Source organism: Schistocerca serialis, chromosome 2 (genome assembly GCF_023864345.2).
Source record: "Schistocerca serialis cubense isolate TAMUIC-IGC-003099 chromosome 2, iqSchSeri2.2, whole genome shotgun sequence".
In the NCBI taxonomy this organism is placed as follows: domain Eukaryota; kingdom Metazoa; phylum Arthropoda; class Insecta; order Orthoptera; family Acrididae; genus Schistocerca; species Schistocerca serialis.
In genome coordinates, this window is record NC_064639.1 from 225,398,802 (window position 1) to 225,421,489 (window position 22,688).

At 43.1% G+C, this 22,688-nt stretch overlaps 1 protein-coding gene across 1 annotated transcript in view; it reads left to right on the forward strand.

Annotated features, from left to right (window-relative positions):
• Positions 1–22,688, forward strand: part of LOC126455491 (UDP-glucosyltransferase 2-like) — a 105,862-nt gene that overhangs the window by 39,242 nt on the left and 43,932 nt on the right. Inside the window, exon 4 of the mRNA XM_050091242.1 lies at positions 10,716–11,175. Coding sequence (XP_049947199.1) covers positions 10,716–11,175 — 460 coding nt within the window. The remainder of the gene's footprint in view (positions 1–10,715; positions 11,176–22,688) is intronic.

The following is a 22,688-nucleotide window of genomic DNA, read 5'->3' on the forward strand; positions in this document are numbered from 1 at the left end:
TGCTCTCGGTCATTTAAGTGAACAGTGTCGGCCACCGAAATGTCCGTAGTGACAGGTAATGCCTCAAATCTGGCGTTCTCGGCACACTCTTGACATAGTGGATCTCAGAATATTGAATTGCCTAACGATTTACAAGATGGAATGTCCCATGCGTGTAGCTCCAACTAACATCCCGAGTTGAAAGTCTGTTAATTCCCGTCGTGCTGCCATAATCACGTCGTAAGCCTTTTCACATGAATCAACTGAGAACAAATGAGAGCTGCGCCACTGATCTGCCCTTTTATACCCTGTGTATGCAATCTACCGTCATTTTTATATGCGCGTATCGCTACCCTGTGACTTTTGACACCTCATTGTATGTTTTCCTATATACATGACTATGTTGAACCTTGAAACATTTTTTCACATTTAAAACAACTTTACTTTTCTGGAGTCATTATCATCGTCATCATCAAACAGCTTCCAACCCTGGTACGGATCTATTTGGAGCACAAGTGTCGTCATCTAATCCTGTTTTCCCACTATCTTTCTGCTTCACTCTGGTGCAATCGTTACCTCTTTTTTGAACACACTCCTCCGCACCTTTCAGCCATCTATTCCTTGGTATTCCTCATGGTCGTTTTCTTCGCATCTCCATTTCGTGTATCTTCTTGGGCATCCTCTTGATTTTCATTAAGTGCCCATGCCATATCAGTCTTGATGGTTCCATCTCGCTCTGCAAGAATTCCTCTTTCACTATGTCTCTTACTCTTTTATTCCTCATCCTATTTCTCCTTTTTACTCCTATCCTACTTCTGAGGAACTTCATTTCACATGTATGTAATCTGCTTATATCTCCCTTTTTCATTACCCTTTTCCAGATGCATCTGTCGACATTGGGATGTAGTAACTTCTTTATATTAGTTCTTTGCTTTTTTGTGGGAGATCTTTGTTCCAAACATATGAAAAGTAACATGCTCCTACCACTTCGTAGGAATGCTTCTGCCTGTCTGCCACGTTCACTGATCTCTTTCCCATTTCTTCTACTTTCCTCTATCACACTTCCAAGTACCTGATACTTTCCAACTAGTTCAATTGTCCACCTTCAATCCTTATTCCGCTAGTTGGTCTATCTTTATTTCTAACTGTAACCAAGATGTCACATTTGTTGACATTAAATTTCATTTCACGCTGTCTCACAGTTACCTCCTAAGCATTCAGCTGTTCCTAAATCTCCTCCTTCCTGTTACTCCATTGTTTTACTTTTGTCTTCTGAGGTTTCTAGAGTTTCTGGAGTAATTTTTTTTTTAATTTCAAAAAACGACTGCTGCAAACATAAATTGAATTCTGTCATTTCAAAATGAAATAAAAAATTATATTTAACTTCTGTTACGGCGATGGCTACAGGTGAATATCTGAAAAGTATTGTAAGGTACAACACTCTCCGTAGATTATTACTTTTCATACAGTTTTATAAGAAACACTGCTACTGAGCACAACAGCAATTTTCTGTCCTTGTATCTAGATACTGAGATAATCTGTAGAAAGACTGGATAGTGAAATATGTTTTAATTTTCTTTTGAACTGGTAGGGACTCCGATATTCTTGCTTTATGTTGAGGCGATCTTAGTCAGTATCTTACCATGATAGTACATAACTCCGTTCTGAACCCTAGACAGTGAAGCAAAGTCTAAATCGAAATTATTTAAAAATTATCCTTTCTTTCAGGAGTGCTAATCCTGCATGGTTCGCAGGAGAGCTTCTGTAAAGTATGGAAGGTAGGAGACGAGGTACTGGCGGAAGTTAAGCTGTGAGGACGGGGCGTGCATCGTGCTTGGGTAACTCAGTTGGTAGAGCGCTTGCCCCCCCCCCCCCCCCCCCAAAGGCAAAGGTCCCGAGTTCGAGTCTCGGTCCGGCACACAGTTTTAATCTGCCAGGAAGTTTCATATCAGCGCACACTCCGCTGCAGAGTGAAAATCTCATTCTGAAAATTGTTTAGCTTGTAGACATTGTCAACCAGAAGACATGCGATCTGTTGTGAATTTATTTACAACAGGGATTGAACACCCATGAAGTCAAGATAGCACAAGAAATTTTCTTCATTCAGATTGATTAGTAGCTTCGGCTAACAGTATATCCTTCTTCAAATCATAAAACATTATTGATCAGTGCTATTACGGCTTCACACATCATTAAAATCTATCTTAAAATGACAACATCCATACATGACGTAATAAAAAAAAACAGCTTTTCGTCGTTCGTAGCCAGTGAAATTGAACGATGATCGTAAAACAAAGGCTTTACATCGTTACAACTTAGTAATTACCATAATCAGTGTTTACATCATTTCGTAACATCGTCACATGCACGGATCATCCAGAACATTGTGACAACCGACCTTCTATCGATATTATCCCGTCCAGAAGATAGCAGGAATGACTGCTATTCAGACACACACACGGTACATGTAGCATCAGTGAGCGTGCTGTGCGGGTGTAGAATGGGGAAGGCGAGCGATCCACCTGAGTTTGACCGAGGGCGGATTGTGACGGGCCCGAAGGCTCGGCACAAGCATTTCGGAAACTGCACGACTTGTCGGGTGTTCGAGGAATGCTGGGATGAGTGTTTTCAACAGGTGGCGATACAAAGGAGAAACTATGTCCAGACGGGGTTGGGCGGCCACCTCTCATGATGGATGCTGTGGTCTTCGGATGGTCAGATTAGTAAGACACGACAGGCGGGGAACAGAGACGGAACTAACGTCAGACTTTAATGCTGTGCAAAGTGCAAGTGTGCCTGAACACACAGTGCACCGAACACTCCTAACGATGGGCCTCCATGCATGTTCTAAGTTCACACCACGACATCGGCAACTACGGCTGAAATGGTCACGTGACCATCGGCACTGGGTATAGGCGCAATGGCAGAGCGTTGTACGGTCTAATGAGTCCCAACTGCTTCTTCATCATGCCGGTGGGAGGGCGTGAATCTGTTGTCTTTCATGGTAAGAGCTCCTTGACACATGTAATGTGGGAAGGAGGCAAGCTGGCGGAAGCTTCATTATGCTCTGGGAAACATTCATGCGTCCAATGGAGCTACTGCAAGGCCACATGGTGACCGAGGAGTATCGTACATTGGTTGCAGACCACTTACATCCCTTCAGTAATATCATGATTCCCGACGGCAGTAGCACGTTTCAACAAAATTATGCGCCATATCACAAGCCCAAGAGTGTCATGGAATGGTTCGATGAACAGAGTGGCGAGTTCCAATTGATGTTCTGGCCCCCCCGTTCGCCAAATCTAAACCCAATCAAACACATCTGGGACGAGATTGAACATAGAGTCAGAGCTCACCACACTTCTTCCCGGAATTAACTCGAATCAGGTGACTTGTGTGTGCAGATGTGGTGCCAACTCCCTCTAGCGACTTTCCAAAGCCTCATTGCTTCCATGCCACGACCCGTCGCCATCGCCACTGTTATCCGTGCCAAAGGTGGACATCTCGGCTATTAGGTAGGTGATCATAAAGTCCTGGATGATCAATAATAAATCAGCTGTGACTGTGAATGTCACAGTCCAGTTGAAAATAGTTTTTATTATCGGCAAGAAAACCCATTGAGAAGTAAATGAATTTAAGAGTGACTGTAGAATTCCAAGACCCTTAAAAAGTCATCTGCAAGATGTACGATTATCTGCTTTACACAATATTGTTACTGTTCGCTACTGCTGAACAAACACTTTATTTAGGTACACTGCTCCAGTATACAATTCCCTAAGACAATAGGAACTGAAAACATACGACGTAAGGCACCACTTTTGTGTTAAATTCTAGGCAATGGGAAATGCTTCTACAGCATAACACGGTGAGCTGACCTTCATAATTATTTTGACCACGTGTTGGCTCCATTTCGACTTGTTGTGCAATTGGACGCCATAGAATTTTGCACACTGTTCCCCTTTCACTGTATGACCATTAATGTCTTCTTCTGCTATAAAAGGTCATTCTTGTTTGTTTCAAATTGCGTAAGATGACTGTTAGTGAGATTAAGACTTGACATTTACTGGCCTCTTCATCTAACATTTGAGCTGTGTCTGCTAGGGTTGAGTTTGGATTCTTGCAACGAGAGGTGCCGGAATTTGTTCTTTGTAGAAGAATTATTACGTTGTCAGTTCACTGTTAACTGACAAGTTCCTTCGATTTTACGAAGGCAGAATTGCTGATAATGATGTCAATTTACCGACAACGTCAACAATAATTAATGAGTAGTTTCTAAGATATAAAAAAAGTATGTATGCAACAATCATTCTCGCTGCTGCTATTTCATTGTATTACAAAATGTGGTTCAGTATCGTAATAGTCGTAGTTTAACAATAATGGCTATTCTGGACGTAAATAACGCAGTGTGTCAACAAAAGGGAAAAGCTAGCGTATTACAATTTCGGCCGCAACCGTCGAGATGTATATGCGTTGTGTTTTGCCTGCGTGTTTCGGTATCGCTAAAACAGCGATCTAATTGTGTGTAACTGTACTTCTTCAAGAGAAACCTAGCTCGCATTTTTCTCTCTCATTACATAATGAAAGCTTTGAATCAGGACCGTTAGGGAGATGCAGCATTTCTTGTTATCTCAAAAGCGTTTGACTCAGTAGCACATCAGCACTTATTAACGAAATTATGATTATATGGGGAATCAATCAAACTGGCGCCTTGTTTTAAATGTTCAGAGATGTAAAATTCTGCGTATGAAAAAGTACTATCCCATGACTACAACGTCATCAATGACTAACATCTGAAATCAGTCAAGCCATACATACACATGGACATAACAATTTGTAGGGATATGGAATGGAATATTTCCATAGGCTCAGTTGAAGGTAAGGCATGTGACAGACTTAGGTTCACTGACAGAGTTTTGGGAAAATGCAATCATTCTACGAGGCGATTTTGTTACAAAACAATCGTGCAACGCGCCAGAAATATTACTCAACCATGGAGGACCATTCCCAACAAGACTAACAGGTGAAGTGGGTATATTGAAAGTATACAACGAAGTGAAGCGTACGATAGTCTGACTCATGGTAAAGCGATACTGATGAGCCGAAGAACCGGAACTGGCAGTCGTTTCTAGACAGACGTCAACTATCCAGCGAAGGCCTCCTGACAATGTTTCAAGAACCAGTATGAAATGCGGAATCTATGGTGAAGATCCGTGGTTCCCAAGTATCGCTTCCGCAGCGACCGCGGGGACAAGATTAGACTAATTACAACACGCAGGCACGCGTTTAAGCAAACATTCTTCCCGCACTCCTAGCTTGAGTGGAACGGGAAGAAACTGAATACATGGTCCACGGTAATTATCCTCAGCCATGCACTTGACCGTGGTTTGCATATATGTAGGTGTCCACATTAGAAACTGTCCACATTCATCAAAAATTGCAACATATTCTGAGAAGGAAGAAATACTAAATAGTATGAACTACTACACTACTGGTCATTTAAATTGCTACACCACGAAGATGACGTGCTACAGACTCGAAATTTAACCGACAGGAAGAAGATGCTGTGATATGCAAATGATTAGCTTTTCAGAGCATTCACACAAGGTTGGCGTCGGTGGCGACACGTACAACCGATTTTTCACACACAAACAGCAGTTGACCGGCGTTGCCTGCTGAAACGTTGTTGTGATGCCTCGTGTAAGGAGGAGAAAAGCGTACCATCACGTTTCCGACTTTGGTAAAGGTTGGATTGTAGCCTATCGCGATTACGGTTTATCATATCGCGACATTGCTGCTCGCGTTGGTCGAGATCCAATCACTGTTAGCAGAATATAGAATCGGTGGGTTCAGGAGGGTAATACGGAACGCCGTGCTGGATCCTAACGGCCTCGTATCACTAGCAGTCGAGATGATAGGCATCTTATCTGCATGGCCGTTACGGATCGTGCAGCCACGTCTCGATCCCTGAGTCAACAGATGGGGGCGTTTGCAAGACAACAACCATCTGCACGAACAGTTCGACGATGTTTGCAGCAGCATGGACTATCAGCTCGGAGCCCATGGCTGCGGATACCCTTGACGTTGCATCACAGACAGGAGCGCGTGCGATGGTGTACTCAACGACGAACTTGTGTGAACGAATGGCAAAACGTCATTTTTTAGGATGAATCCAGATTCTGTTTACAGCATCATGATGGTCGCATCCGTGTTTGGCGACATAGGGATGAACGCACTGGCGTATCACCCAGCGTAATGGTATGGTGTGCCATTGGTTACACGTCTCGGTCACCTCTTGTTCGCGATGACGGCACTTTGAACAGTGGACGTTACATTTCAGATGTGTTACGACCCGTGGCTCTACCTTTCATTAGATCCCTGCGAAGCCCTACATTTCAGCAGGATAATGCACGACCGCATGCTGAAGGTCCAGTAAGGGCTTTTCTGGATACAGAAAATGTTCGACTGCTGCCCTGGCCAGCACATTCCACAGATCTATCACCAATTGAAAACGTCTGGTCAAAGGTGGCCGAGCAACTGGCTCGTCACAATATGCCAGTCACTACTCTTGATGAACTGTGGTATCGTGTTGAAGCTGCATGGGCAGCTGTACCTGTACACGCCATCCAAGCTCTGTTGACTCAATGCCGCCGGTCGGTGTGGCCGTGCGGTTCTAAGCGCGCCAGTTTGGAACCGCGTGACCGCTACGGTCGCAGGTTCGAATCCTGCCTCGGGCATGGATGTGTGTGATGTCCTTAGGTTAGTTAGGTTTAAGTAGTTCTAAGTTCTAGGGGACTGATGACCTCAGTAGTTAAGTCCCATAGTGCTCAGAGCCATTTTTTTTGACTCAATGCCCATGCGCATCAAGGCCGTTATTACGGCCAGAGGTGGTTGCTCTGGGTACTGATTTCTCAGGTTCTATCCACCCAAATTGCGTGAAAATGTAATCACATGTCAGTTCTAGTAAATATATTTGTGCAATGAATAGCCGTTTATCATCTGCATTTCTTCTTGATGTAGCAATTTTAATGGCCAATAGTGCATTATCCAACAGCTTCCCCCAGATTTACGTCGTGTATAGTATGGAATTGGGAAAAATTTTGAGATATTTTATAGAAGAACTCCCCCCCCCCCCCCCCCACTTTTTTTTGAGTCGTCATTCTTATAACAGGTTTGATGGAGCCGTCCACGAATTCCTCTCTTTATGACAATCTTTTCATCTCTGATAGGGAGCCCCTTGTGCGTGAGGTCGCAAATTGCCAATGATGTTTACGATTTACGGCGTTCGACACCCCACATATTGCCTACCATGCAACCACAATACTGGCTGCTAGTGGCAACAGGGGGCGAGACTCGAGGTATCCAATGGTGGGCACAGTATGAGGCTGAGGGTGGCTGAACTGCTTAGTCGACAAGTAACAACAGTGCGATAGGGCTAGTGGTGTTGACACAAAGCAGAGCAATAGCAATGATAAACAAAGCAATCATTGCATTGTATTCTCAACAGCAGAGGCCAAAGTTGAAATTTCGTCAGAAAGGAATCCAAGGACTTTCACAGAGTCCGAAAGAAGTAGCAAATTGAATATTAGCGTTTCTGCAAGATGAATCAGTGAATGCATACATTCGACCACGCGGACAATGTACATGGGAAGTAATATGGTAAACAGGTGTCGCAGCATGCAGTTCTTCATCCATGTCGGACAGGGTGCCACAAATCGCATCTCCAGTGAAGCAGTGAACGACAATCGCTATACAAGGAGTTAATACTAAACGTTATTACGTACGTAGAAGATAATCCGTAGCATAGTAAAAAAACAGTTATGAACGTATATCGAATAAGTCCGCAGCAACGTGACCGTGTAACTCCTCCCGAACAGGCCACGAAGGGCCAATGGTACTGACCGGCCGCCGTGTCATCCTCAGCTCATAGGCGTCACTGGATGCTGATATGGAGTGCATGTGGTCAGCACACCGCTCTCCCAGCCGTATGTCAGTTTCCGAGACCAGAGCCGCTACTTCTCAATCAAGTAGCTCCTCAGTTAACATGACCCTGTAGTGCATACTAAAAACTAGAAACATTCAAGAAAGGACAAGAAAGCTTGTTACAAATACTGGTATTTTCGAGTGTGCAGTTCATGATGCAGCATTCATTCTTCATTCTCCTATCTCTCAGGCCGTTTGCTTCGCAGAAAGACTTACCTGCGACAATCTGGCTACAGGGAATAAATTCCTAATGCACAATCCCATGAGTGCCAAAGAAATATAAGCATTGCGGCAGCGGCCTTCTTGCCTTCATTTAGGCATTATTCAAAGGGTGTGCATTTGCTGAAGTCACGTGACAACTGCTACACTGAAAGCGGATGTCCACGGCAGCAGCCAACATAAAGTTATCCTGAAGGTCCTCGGCTTTTGGCAAGACAAGTAAGCGGAATCAAGGGAGGCTCCTTGGAGCCCATAATATGCTATGGCATAGATAATATTAGAACAACATCTAAAAAGGTATATGAATTTCATCACATAATACGAGGGTGAGTAAAATGAAAACCTTAAATTTGCAATAACAAATCGAAATTTCGGGCCGTTATCCAGTAAGTTGGTAAGTGAGCTACAAACAGCGTGCATATGGCCTGTAGGTGGCAACACAGTGCAGATGCACACATACTGTCGAAGTAGCAGTATAAAGATGGCCGCCCCACTTGCGACTAACACCAGGGAAGAACAGCGTTCTGTTATTCGGTTTTTGCATCGTGAAGGTGTGAAACCTATTGAAATTCATCGACGAATGAAGGTTCAGTACGGTGTTGCATGTTTGTCACAGCAGCACGTCTACGAATAGAGTAGGAAGTTCGCAAATGGTGTGACTTCAGTGGAAGATGCTCCTCGTCTAGGTCAGGCACAACGAGTTGTGACTCCACAGAACATTGCAGCAGTTGAAGCCATAGTGAAGGAAAACCGCCAACTGACACTGAATGATACTGCAACTTGTTTACAGATTAGTCATGGGTCAGCACACCACATTGTACTCCAGTTTCACTAGGTGTCTGCAAGATGGGTGCCACGGCAGCTGACTCCTGAAACGAGAGAACGACGTATTTATGCTTGTGAAGAACTTATTCGGCGCTTTGAACGAGAAGGCGATGGCTTCCTTGCAAGAATCGTTACTGGGGACGAAACCTGGGTTCACTTCTACCAACCGGAAACGAGTGTCTTCCTCATCCACCATACTCACCAGACCTTGCCCCAAATGATTTCCATATGTCTGGACCACTCAAAGACGCAATGGGAGGAAAGAAGTTCCGTTCTTTTGAAGAGGTACGCCACGCGGTGCATAAGTGGTTGCGCGGACTACCAAAAGAATTTTTTTCTAAAGGAATTTATGCACTTTGTAAGCGCTGGAGGACTTGCATTGGGCCGTTGGTGGCCGAGCGGTTCTAGGCGCTTCAGTCTGGAACCGCGCGACCGCTACGGTCGCAGGTTCGAATCCTGCCTCGGGCGTGGATGTGTGTGATGTCCTTAGGTTAGTTAGGTTTAAGTAGTTCTAAGTTCTAGGGGACTGATGACCTCAGCTGTTAAGTCCCATAGTGCTCAGAGCAATTTGACTTGCATTGAGTGTGGGGGAGATTATGTTGAAAAGTGATAAGCTTTGTACCACTTCTGCACAATAAATAATATTTAAAAAAATATTTAACGTTTTCGTTTGACTCACCCTCGTATATGTGGTGTATGTACATTGTTTTGGAGTCTTACTTTTATAAGGGGGTTCAGTATGTACCACCCGCCCACTCCCACCTCGCTTCAGTAAGGTAGCATTGTACACGTGGCACGTATGCAACAGCTTTTTTTGCAGCAGCGGGTGAGTACCAGCTTATTTTCTAGGCAAGGTCACATAGTCCTGGCTATGCGTTTTCGGGCCACGGTGAGTTTCTTCCACTGTGATAATTCCTTTATTGTTTCAGAGACATAATCATAGACTCATGACTCAACGGCAGTTATGACCAAGGGCGGAAAATCTGGATCATTTCGAATTATCGTTTGTAACTCAGAGCATCCCTGATCCCAATGGCCTCTTTGATCGGCGTTCAAAAACCGACGAACGTCGCCACGTGTCTAATCCATGGGTTAGAATGTGATGACATGTCCGATATGAAATTCCAGCAACTTCACAAGGAGAGTGGATTGTCTCGTGGATCACTTCATGCACTCCTTCGAACGCTGTGAATTACGAAGATCGATCGGAATCTTTCTCATACTACCCACAACTCCAGCCATCTTTAAATTGCTTAAATCATTCAAATGTTGTTGCTTGGCTCTAGCTTTGTTCACCAAAAGCCTCGCTTAGTCTACGGTGGATTCTACCTGCGGTTTTACGGGACTTAAAAATAAAACTTAATACAGATCCTTTGCTCCTTCAAGTCATTCATTTCGAAATTCTCATCCACAGAAGCGCACGGTGTAAAGAGATCAACAACTACGTTCCCACCAATGCACTCACAATTGCTCCAGCAGAGGAATACAACTAGAGGCTCCCAAGCGGCGAACGTTTGTACTGCTGATTGTTTTGACGTCATATTCATATTCTTCGAAATCTTCGTAAATTCATGCTGATATACCGAAATGACCATTCCAACCATTGAATTGTTTGCTGTTGGCGATATTTATCTGTATTGTCTCGTATTCAAATGTAACAAAAACGGAGTTTTCCAGTTAGCAGGTCGATGAACTGAAGCCATGTGTTTCAGGGGGAACCACACGTTTGACCTGGTCATCATGGAGCTCATGCCGTTCCAGGCGTTCTACGGCCTGGTCCACAAAGTGGGATCTCCACCGTTGGTCGGAATGATTACGCTGTCTGCTTTCGCACCCAATTACCTCTCCCTGGGAAACCCAATGAACCCAGCATACGTGCCAGACGTCTGGGTCGGCTACTCGGACCACATGAACTTCTGGCAGCGTCTTTACAACACATACTTCTACCTCGTGTTCTATTACACGTGGTACTTCGATATACTGCCGAACCAGGAGGCCATCCGGAGGGAATATTTTGGACCAGATGGACCGCCGGTGTACGACACAAACCGTAACTTCAGCCTCTTCATCCTCAACAACCATTTCGCTACGGAATACCCCCGTCCGCATCTACCCAGCGTCGTAGAGATTACTGGAATTCACATTGAGGCCCAGGCCACGCCACTGCCTAAGGTAAGTGTTACATTGTTCTCTATGTAGTGACTCAGCAACACCACTAGAACAGGAAACTGTAGCACAGATACGGGTTCTGTGTAAAAGATAACAGATGTCATTAGTGTTGCACTCATCTGAGTATTTTTCATTTCCTTTGTCGCCTTAGACGTTTAATATATTTTATTGTGATAAGTATCGTAAACTGCCTACTCACAGCTTTATATGAATGATTAATTTATAACTTAATTATAGAAACAAGTTTCTTCCATACCTCTTCTTTTATTTCATATTAGTTTCCTTGAATATACCATTTTCCCACAGAGGTGAAGTCTGATAAATATAGTAGTGCATACCCAACATACTTCCGTTTCATGTGCTGCGTGCAGTGTCAGTAAGTCTCTAATAAGACTATATGTGATCTATCAAGATGATAAAGTCATTGTGTTACGACAAAGCAGTTACACATGCAAAATAAAATTATAGCCAGTGTAGAAAGCTAGAATGGAAGAGAATCGCGTATTTCACATTTGGAACATATTTATTTCAGTCTTGCACGTTAGTGTGCGTATTTTGCAAGTATTCCGCCAGTTGGCATTATTTTCCGTGGCTCGGGAACACCAACACCGTGCGGTTCAACTCTGGCTGGGCTAGTGTTGTCGACATCTCCTAACGAGCTCGCCCACATCCGTGGCTTTAGAGGCTGCGCACAGCACATGAAACTGACGCGTTGCTCTGCCCCTTCAATCAGTGTCGTCCGCACTATTAATCATATACGATCCGCTTACGGTAGAAAGAAAACGTGTCTATATTTACTACTCCTAAATTAGAGACAAAGAGCTGAATTAAATTAGTTTCAAAATGGCTCTGAGCACTATGCGACTTAACTTCTGAGGTCATCAGTCGCCTAGAACATAGAACTAATTAAACCTGACTTACCTAAGGACATCACACACATCTATGCCCGAGGCAGGATTCGAACCTGCGACCGTAGCGGTCGCTCGGCTCCAAACTGCAGCGCCTAGAACGGCACGGCCACTCCGGCCGGCCCAAATTAGTTTAATGCAATTTGTTTCCTTAAATATAATTCTCATTCCTTGATGTAGTAGGTATATGTCATGTATGTTGAAAGGGGTAGGAGGGAAACGGCTTAGTTGGTGTTCGACATGTTTCCTTTCTGCCGTACACAGGATTCACAAATTAATTTTAGAGTTAAGTTACTTGTTTTAAAACAGAAATGTACGTATAAACCTCTTTTATTGTAATAAAAGTTATCTGCCTCATATTTCTGAATGAAATTGACGTTTTGCATTGTTTCACTAGTCAGTTATCTTCACTCGTACATCACGAATGCAGTTGTTCTCGGCCATGATGTGAATGACTTCCAGTGCTGCAGCTTGTCTTGAGGGATATAGACCAAAGATTTATCAGTCTCATCTATTTTATTGTTATTTATTGCCAGTACTGAGACGTATATTTTCTGTCAATAGAGCTCTAAAAGTTGTACAGACTTTCTCCTCACCAAAGTGTCCATCATCAAACCAGCGATATTCATGTTGCACGTAACACTACTACGATTTTGAGCAGAAAAGTCATCTCGTGATGTTTTGAAATAGGAAGGCCCCTTTTAAGATGTTTAGGAACGACTTTAGCATACGAATCATCGCTCAGGCAGGTTGTTTTGTAAAATGTAGGCCACCAGGAACAGTAGTCAATAAAGGAATCCACCTTAATTTGAACAGTGGGAAACTCGTTATCGCTTTTTAAGGAATAATTTGCAAGTTCAATAGCGTCATCAACTGTAAGGTATCCTTCCTCTTTCTTAGACTTGCTCCTAATTATAGCACGCAACCAGCATCATGTCCAGGACAAGCTCCGTATCTACAATAAACAGAAAATTAACGGCGTTGCGTGGCCCGTAATATCGTGCAAACAGGTTTCTGTAATGTGGTAGACAAAGCATTTTTCCTCTCAGAACCATAATCGTCAAAGAGCGGAAATTTACATATTTCAGTCTTGTTGCCCTTCTGCAGTAGACGATTTATGCCTTTCAGATTAGTTATGCACGATTAAACTTAGCATGTCTTCTATCTGTTTTCACAGATCTGAAGATTTTCGGTACATGAACGAAACCGGATATCGTTATAAGGACAAATCTGACAAGAGACCATAGTAAGAGATGTCAGGACAATTATTTACTTGTCGCGGACTTACACTGACAATGAGCTGACAAAAGTCATGGCAAACCTCCTAATGTCGTGTCGGACCAGCTTTTGCACTGCGTAGTGCAGAAACTCGAGCGTAGCAAGGGCTCAACAAGTCGCTGGAAGTGCCCTGCAGAAATATTGAGTCATTCTGCCTCTATAGCAGTCCAAAATTGCTAAAGTGCTGCCGCTGCAGGATTTTGTGCAAAAATTGACCTCTCGTTTATGCACCATAAATGTCCGATGGGATTCATGTGAGGTGATCTGAGTGGCAAAATCAGTCGCTCTAACGGTCCAGAATGTTCTTCAAACAAATAGCGAACAATTATGCCAGCTAACATGGCGTACTGTCATCCGTAAAAATTCCATTTTTATTTGGGAACATGAAGTCGATGAATGGCTGCTGATGGTCTCCAAGTAGCCGAACATAACCATTCCCAGTCGATGATCCGTTTCACTCCATGGAAACACAGCCATCAGCAGCTTGCACAGAATCATGTTGACAACTAGTGTCCATGGTTTCCTGAGGTCTGCGCCACACTGGGACCTTACCATCAGCTCTTAACAACTGAAATCGGGACTCATCGGACCAGGGCAACGTTTCCCATCGTCTAGGGTCCAGCCAATATGGTCACTAGCACAGGAGAGGCGGGCAGTCGATGTCATGCCGTAAGCAAATTGACTTGCGTCGTTCGTCTACTACCTCAGCGCATCAACGACAAATTCCGCCGCACTTTCCTAACGTATGTCCCAGACTGATTTCTGCGGTTATTTCACCCAGTACTATTTGTCTTTCCTTGTGAAAACTCTAGGCAAACGCCGCTGCTCTCGGTCGTTAAGTGAAGGCCATCGGCCACTGCTTTGCCTGTGGTGAGATGTAATGCCTGTTTGGCGTTCTCAGCACACTCTTGACCCTGTAGATCTCGCATTATTGAATACTCTAACGATTTCCGAAATGGAATGTCGCACGCTTCTAGCTTCAACTACCATTCCGTTTTCAAAGTCTGTTAATTCTCGCCGTGCTGCCATAATCATGTTGGAAACAATTTCACATGAATCACTTGAAACGACAGCTTCGCGAATGTACTGCCCTTTTATACCTTGTGTACATGATACTACTGCCATCTGCATATGGGCATATCGCTATCGTATACTTATATCACCTCAGTGTATCTCCACTTGACATCATGTCAAGCTCAAATAAAATAGTTAGTGCTTCTCAGCTAATGGGCAACAGTTTGGTTTCGGAATAATTTCACTATAGAACAAGAGAGAGAATGCCACCAATTAAAACAGTACAAGAATAGTAGTTAGTCGGCCGTGTAGAATTACTGAAGTATTGAGTGTACATATTGATGGAAATTTGTACTAGCAGCTAAGCTAAGCAGGTTCAGCCCTTGACATACGAGGGTCACTCCAAAAGAAATGCGCGCTATTTTTGTAAAAATACAGTTTTCATTCTGCATGTGTGAAAGTTTTACAGTGTGTAGATACATCCTTCCCGCTTGTTTTCAAACTTGGTTCAACCTGTTCCCGTGAGTGGCGCCGTCACAGCATGTCTTCAAGACGGGTGCTACACTTGACGTTCGTCAGAAGGAACGTGTTGTCAGACAATTCCTGTGCTGTGAAAACGAGACAGTGGGAAACATCCACAAGAGGTTGAGAAAGTTGTATGGGGATGCTGCTGTCGATCGCAGTACAGTTAGTCGGTGGGCAAGCAGGTTGCGTGATGAAAGCGGGCACGGCAATATTGAGGATTGTCCTCGCAGCGGCAGGCCTCGTACTGCACACGCTCCAGACAATGTGCAGAGAGTTGACGAATTGGTGACTGCTGACAGACGCATCACAATGAACGAATTGTCACGCTACGTTGGGATAGGGGAAGGAAGCGCTTGCAGAATACTGAAAGTGTTGGCGTTAAAAAAGGTTTGTGCCAGGTGGGTTCCCGGGATGTTGACAGTGGCTCACAAAGAAACAAGAAAAACGATATGCAGCGAACTTTTGGAACAGTACGAGAATGGTGGAGATGAATTTCTTGGAAGAATTGTGACAGGTGACGAAACATGGCTCCATCATTTTTCACCAGAGACGAATAGGCAATCAATGGAGTGGCACCATGCAAATTCACCCAAGAAAAAACATTCAAAACCATACCTTATACTGAAAAAGTTATGGCTACAGTGTTTTTCAGTTCCGAAGGACTCTTGCTTGTGGACATTATGCCAAATAGAACCACCATAAATTCTGATGCATATGTGACGACACTGAAGAAACTTCAAGCTCGACTGAGTCGTGTTCGACCACATCGGCAAATCAGGATGTTTTGCTGTTGCACGACAATGCACGGCCACATGACAGTCAAAAAACCATGGAAGCGATCACAAAACTCGGATGGACAACACTGAAACACCCGCCTTACAGTCCTCACCTGGCTCCATGTGACTATCGTCTCTTTGGGAAACTGAAAGACTCTCTTCGTGGAACAAGGTTTGAAGCTGATGTCTCCCTTGTACGCGCTGCCCAACAGTGGCTCTAACGGGTTGGTCGAGAATTTTACCGTGCAGGTATACAGGCGCTGAAATAGATAACCTTGTTAACATCGAATATATATTTAAGTATTAGTAAACCTCTCCTTAAGGTGTTGGCGGAAAGTTTAGACATATTCGGAAGTAAAACGTGGCCGATAAATACACTGCCGGGAAAAAAAAATTTAGTACACCCTTTTAGAGGTTTCCAATTCACTCAAGATTTATTGTCGTTCCAACAGTGTGTATGGAGTACATGAAATGATTACCTTTACAGATGAATAGCACAAGCGGTTCTGAGTTACCAGGTTTCGACCCATGATGAAACACCTATATTAGTATAGGGTGCAGCCCCCACAGGCGGCTAAGCAGGCACCGACTGTGGCATCCAGTCGATTGCACAGATGACGAATACTGTCCCGGGACACATTATTGCGCGCCTGCTCGACCTGATCACATAGTTCTGAAAGAGTTGTTGGTCGATGGGTCGCACAAGTCACTTCTCGTTCCGTCATATCCCACACGTGCTCGACTGGAGACAAGTCTAAAGATGGTGCTGGCTAGGGAAGTCGCTGCACGTCTTGCAGCTCTCGTTGAGTTTCACGGGCAGTGTCTGGGTGAGCATTATCCCGTCGGAACAATAAATCACCTCCCTGTTCCAAGATAGGCAAAAGACCGGATCTAACAACATTCTGCATGTACCGAGCGCTGGGTAGCGTTCTCTCCAGAAACAACAAAGGTGGACGAGAAATGAAGCTTATTCCAGCCCAGACCATAAGGCCTGGGGTGACGCCAACGTGTCTTGAATGCGCTCTACGAGGTTGCGCTCAACGGGGCCACGTCGTAGGTTTAACGACCATTGCTTGCGTGTAGGCAGAGTCGGGTTTAATCGGTGAAGATCGCGGCGCGCTGTTCCATCTTCCAAGTGATCGTCTAACGGCAACAGTAAAGACGTGCGCGTCGATGCTATGGTGTGCATGGCAGATGGGCTAGATAGAGGTGAGCTTGCCCATAGTCCCACTGCTAATAACCAGTTCGCAGCAGTGTTCATTGACACATTTGTGCTCACAAGACCTATTGCGTGTACGATCTGCCACTGGTGCCCTGCACTGCATGGACGTCCAGTACCTCCTCTACAGGTGTGAGAATTTTGATGTGATCACTGACACCAGCATCGTCGGGCGAGTGACGCAACACCTTTAACTCGTGTGACAGCGTCCCGAAGGGACCATTCCGCCACTCAGAAGGCTACAATTTGACCACTTTCAAATTTGTTCAGTTGGCTGTAGGAAGCACGAGTGCATCACTGTGACATGGTTGCCTGCTTGCTTCACACGTCTGCGCCACACAGCCTTCTCGCTGCTATTAACGGTTAGACACAAATGATGTTCTGGTAGCTATCCCACTATGCTATCTGTTGGCGCACGACGTTCAAACCATTATCAGTACATCTACCATCCCCCAAGTGATATACGCCGTCATCGAATCAAAATCGACGTCGTCTTTCCAAATGTGCTATTTTTTTCTCTGTCTGTGTAGTTCAGGCAAGAAGAGAATAGAAACTTTTGAATTGTCATACTACAGAAGAATTCTGAAGATTAGGTATTAGATCGAATAACTAATGAATAGGTACTGAATCGAACTGAGAAGAAAAGAAAATTGTAGAACAGCTTGATCAAAAGAAGAGATCGGTTAATAAGAAACATCTTGTGCTAGCAATGAATCGTCTTTTTGGTAATGGCAGGAAGTGTAGAAGAAAAACTGAACAGTGAGACCAAGGCATGAATACCGTAAGCAGGTTCAAGTGGGTGTAGGATGCAGCAGTTACTCGGAGATGAAGAGGCTTGCACAGGATAGAGTGGAGAGCTGCAACAAACCTGTCTTCGAACTCAAGACCACACCACCACCACCACCACCGCCACTACCACCACCAACAACAACAACAACAACAACAATGAATGAATAATTTGTCAATAATCCATTGAAACTTGTAAAGAGTAATACTTTCCATGCTAGAAGAAATTATCTTCATTACACGTTCCTACAGCTATGACTGGCACGGAAAAGAGTCTAGTATCTAGTCGCAAAAATCTTTTTATCTCTTTCCCAATAACATCCAATGTCTGATAGACAGCAAAGCAGTTTTTCATTCTAACCTGAAATCATGTCTTCTGGAAATCCCTCTGGTTAGTTTGGTTTTATGTTACATATTGTTTCACTTGTAATATGAATAGTAACAATGACTAACATATTCACATATATTAAATTGAAGCTATTGCACTAGCAAGTAATCTTTAAATATTACTCACAGACAATTCATTTATACATAGCCTTTAAAGAGACTTGTTGCACTTCATTTTGTTAAAAATCATGCAAATGATGTATGACACATCTAAGTAACTGCAGGGATAGGTGGCAGCCATGTAGTTTTAAGGTGCCGGACCATGAATAAGCACTATTTCCATAAAGAATTTTACTTGCTTGGCCTTCTGTAAAAGTTTTGTTACTTAATATTTGTGAAACTGATAGGCAATGAAGACGTTCGAGTGACTAGTTGAATTAATAAAATAACATTTACTTCAGTGCTTCTGCGCAATTAAAGAAATATACTTCTGAAATAATTCCGTACACAGGCGTTGACTTAACAAACCCACTGGAGTCTTTGGAGAGTAGTAACAGTTACTCGGGATAAGAAATGATGCAGAACTATTACAGGGAGAGAGTTAAAATGAGCATTTACGTCGTTAAAATACCAGTTCAAACGGCTAGTGGGGATTGGCTTAAAAAAAAAAAAGACATGGAAGATGCCAACTGTTCTTGTTTAAATAACCCTAGGTGTAATGAGCCAAATATGCTCTGAAACATTTAAACGGTTATAGCAGAATATAAATTAAAGGTAGTTGTAGTTAAGAGCTGCTAAAACTATGTTCTGATTCGACACTGCCTAAATCTTCACAGAAACTTAATAAAAACAATAGTTACTGAAGGTTCCACAGCTGAATTAATACATTAAAAACATTAAACACTGTAATCATTTAGAAACCGACCCAGAGGAAGATAAAGTGTATACTGCAAATATCGGTAATCGATGTCACTTACCGATCTTCAAATGAAGTTGATAAACGCACAAGTAAAGTATTAACCACGGGAAGCAGGAAAGGTAAATGTTCTGTGCCAAATTTCGTGAAAGATCCGAAGCGATGGCAGCAACAAGTTTAACAAAGTATTCACCGAATAATTTTCCTCTGTGATCCTTCTGAAACGACTATTTCATAGCCATCGATGTCATGTGCCCGACTTAATACACTCAGAACAACTTCCCTCACCGGAGAGTTCACAAGTTACCAGCCAGGCCTAAACTGCAGGAAACACACCAGAAAAGGAAAGGCGCCAAGAACTTGGTATCTTGGTAGCAACATAGAGTAATGTCCCAATGTACCACGCCTAGCCCGTCACCGGTGATCGAGTCACCTGGGAAACATAAATTATCTTGAGACTGAGAAGGTTATGCGCAAGAGTCAACAGCGTTTTAGAAAGTATCCCTCACGCGAAACTTCGCTTGCCGTTTTCTCGCATGATATAGTGCGAATTGCGGATGAGGAGCAAGTGGGAGACTCCACATTTCATTTCCGGAAAGCATTTGACACGAAGCCCCAATCCAGACTGTTAACAAACATACGCCACATGGAATCGGTTCCCAGTTATGTGAGTGGCTCGAAGACTGTTTCAATAATAGAACCCGTACGTGGTTCTCGATAGCAAGTGCTCATCAGGGACAAGGATATCGCCAGCGGCGTCCTGCTTGACACATTCACGTCGTTTAAATATCTGGGTGTAACGTTGCAAAGCGATATGAAATGGAACGAGCATTGTGGTAGGGAAGGCGAATGGTCGACTTCGGTTTATTGGGAGAAATTTGGAAACGTGTGGTTCATCTGTAAAGGAGACTGCAAGTAGGACGCAAGTGTGACCTATTCTTGAGTAACGCTCGAGTTTTTCGTATCCGTACCGGATAGGATTGAAGGCAGACATCGAAGAAATTCAGAGGCGGGCTGCTAGATTTGTTACCAGTTGGTTCCAACAACATGAAAGTGCCACGGAGATTTTTTTTGGAACTCAAATGGGAATCCCGGGGGGAGGGGGGGGGGGCGGTATGGCATTTGAAGCTGAAGGGGCTGAAAGATTCTACTGCTGCCAACACACATTTCGGTTAAGAACTACGAAAATAAAAAAATTAAAATAAACTAGGGCTCATGCAGAGACATATAGGCAGTCGTTTCTCCTCGCAAGTTTTTCAGGTGGAACAGGGAAGGAAATGACTATTAATGATACGGAGTACTCTCTGCCACGCACCGCACGGTGGCTTGGGGAGTATGTGCATTGTTTCAAGTGACAGAAATATCAGTGATGATGATGCGAAAGTAAGGACGCCACGTACCTAAGCGGAGCAAATATTCGACCCGGCCGGGAATCGAACGAGAGCCATTTTCCTTATCAATCTACCACGCTGACTGCGGGATAAGTATTTAGATGTAGATGTCGACTCACTGCTGCACGTGACACTCCAAGCGTGTTTGACCGATCCGCGTAAGTCGGCGCTTTGCTAGCTGCCCCCTGTGGACGCAGAAACTATAGGCGGTCTCGCCATTTCGGTAAAGATTTACTGACGTATACTAGCGATCCTGCGCATTTTTCCGGATCAAGCAACTTTCTCATAAAAATCTCAGTTCCCCAATATCATACAGATAAACTGAGGCCTTCAATTTGGTTTAACCATAACAAAGCCAAAATGACTGGCCTACTCCGTCTCATCATACACTGTTACTCTAAAATGTACCTGACTTGACTGACCCCAGTTGTGACTAATATGTCTGAAGCCAGGCACTACAACATTTTGCTTTTCACTTCGTTCACAAGCTTGCATATTTATACGTCAAGTGCTAATTCCCTGTGTTTGCAGCATGCTAATACTGTATTTTATTCTTGACATTGTTATAAATTTTATTGGATGAACTTCCTTATAGACAGTCGCGTCGGCTTCCAAAAGTTAAAGATTGTAAATAACTGCTAAAACTGCCAGATAAGGCAGGATGTTCATAAAAAACACGCACACCATTTAAAAGTCGTACCAGATCCACAATTTTCAAGATACGGCAATGAAATTTTGTACCGTGGATTAAATGAAGTTAACACATTTACTGTTCTTTGGACTATATATAATTTTTTTTACGGAATTTAAAATTTTATTTCGGAATAGTATACGTACCTTTTTCCCAGAAACTATTCAAGAGATTTCTACAAAATTTTCTCTATTTAATCTCTTTCTAGATAGTAAGCTTCTCTCATGAGGTTTTATAATATATCAAATAGGAGAATTTTTTATAATTTTCTAATTATAGTTCTGTAAGTACAATATAGGGTTTATAGAAATAAGTGTACGAAATTTTGTAACTCTAGCCTTCATAGTTTCTGAGAAAAAGGCACATAAACCTAAAAAAACATAATTTTCAGAAAGTGCAACTTAAAGTTCAACCTAAAGTTTTTTTTCTGATGCCATCTTTTCAGAAGGCTCCAGATTTGTACTAAGGGTCCACTTTCCCCTCAAGGCTTGTCTTCTGGTTTCTTGTTCTGTGCCTTATTTTCTTTACCAAGTCTTCAACTAACGTTTCAGTTGCAGAGAGGCACTGTATATTTATTTTTCTCATGACATTTTGAGTAAAAGTTCTTAGAATAAAGCCCACTCTCTCTAATACCTTGATTCTCCCTACGTTCCCATCATTAAATACAAGAACTGCATTATAAAGTTTTGAACATGGCTTCGTTGACAGCGACCGCTTACAAAGTAAAGTTAAAGCTATAACAGCCCTCGGTCGTAAAAATGAAGTCTTTGAACCTAGGTTTCGACACTACTGAGAGTGCCTTCATCGGAAGTAAAAAACTCAAATTGGCATGTCACGTATAAAATAAATATCAAGGAGTGTGATGCTACCGTAGCTCGACATGTGTGAGCAGCCCATAGTGGCTTGCCTTCTATGTTTCCTATTTTAAATTGTTGTGACTAGAGGTTTATCGCTTGATATTTATTTTATAAGTGACGTTTCAGTTTGAGATTTTTACTTCTGATGAAGGCACTCTTAGTAATGCCAAGACCTAGATCAAAAGACGTCATTTTTGCGACCGAGGGCTGTTATTGCTTTAATTTTTCTGCGTTATAAGTTGCAATTCTAACGACTGTAGCAGATTAAAATGTGGCAAAACAACGATTGCTTCCTCATAAACAAAGCGCTGGTTTGTTATTGTTGCTAAGATATGGAATTGTGTCACAGATAATCTATAAGAATAATGAATATATTTCACAGAATTCTAGATGCATCCCGTGCAAGAATACTGGAAAGAAGTCCACGGAATTGTTGTTCACCTAGCTAGTATTGAAATGTTGCTTCAAAAAGCAGACGTGGCAGGAAGGTCGCGTCATACGTTTAATTATTTTTCATGCACTTCGTGTGCGATTTGATTACTGAAACTTCGGGAACTTATTGTCCGTGAGTTATTCTAATAAATAAAAAAAGAAACTGAAAATTGACATTTTTGGTCAGTTTCATGAACGTCCCCCCTTAACATGAAGAGTAATGGCTTCCTTGGAACACAGTTACGTTTGAGAAAGCCTCTCTATTCGGGCTGCCTCTGACTGGCAAAATGCTTTCAATCCAGCCGAAAACCTAGCAATTTGTAGCGGACAAAAATGTTTTCTTTTATAAACATCTGTGTGATACGGCTTCGATAGTTTATTTCAGCGTGTGGAAAC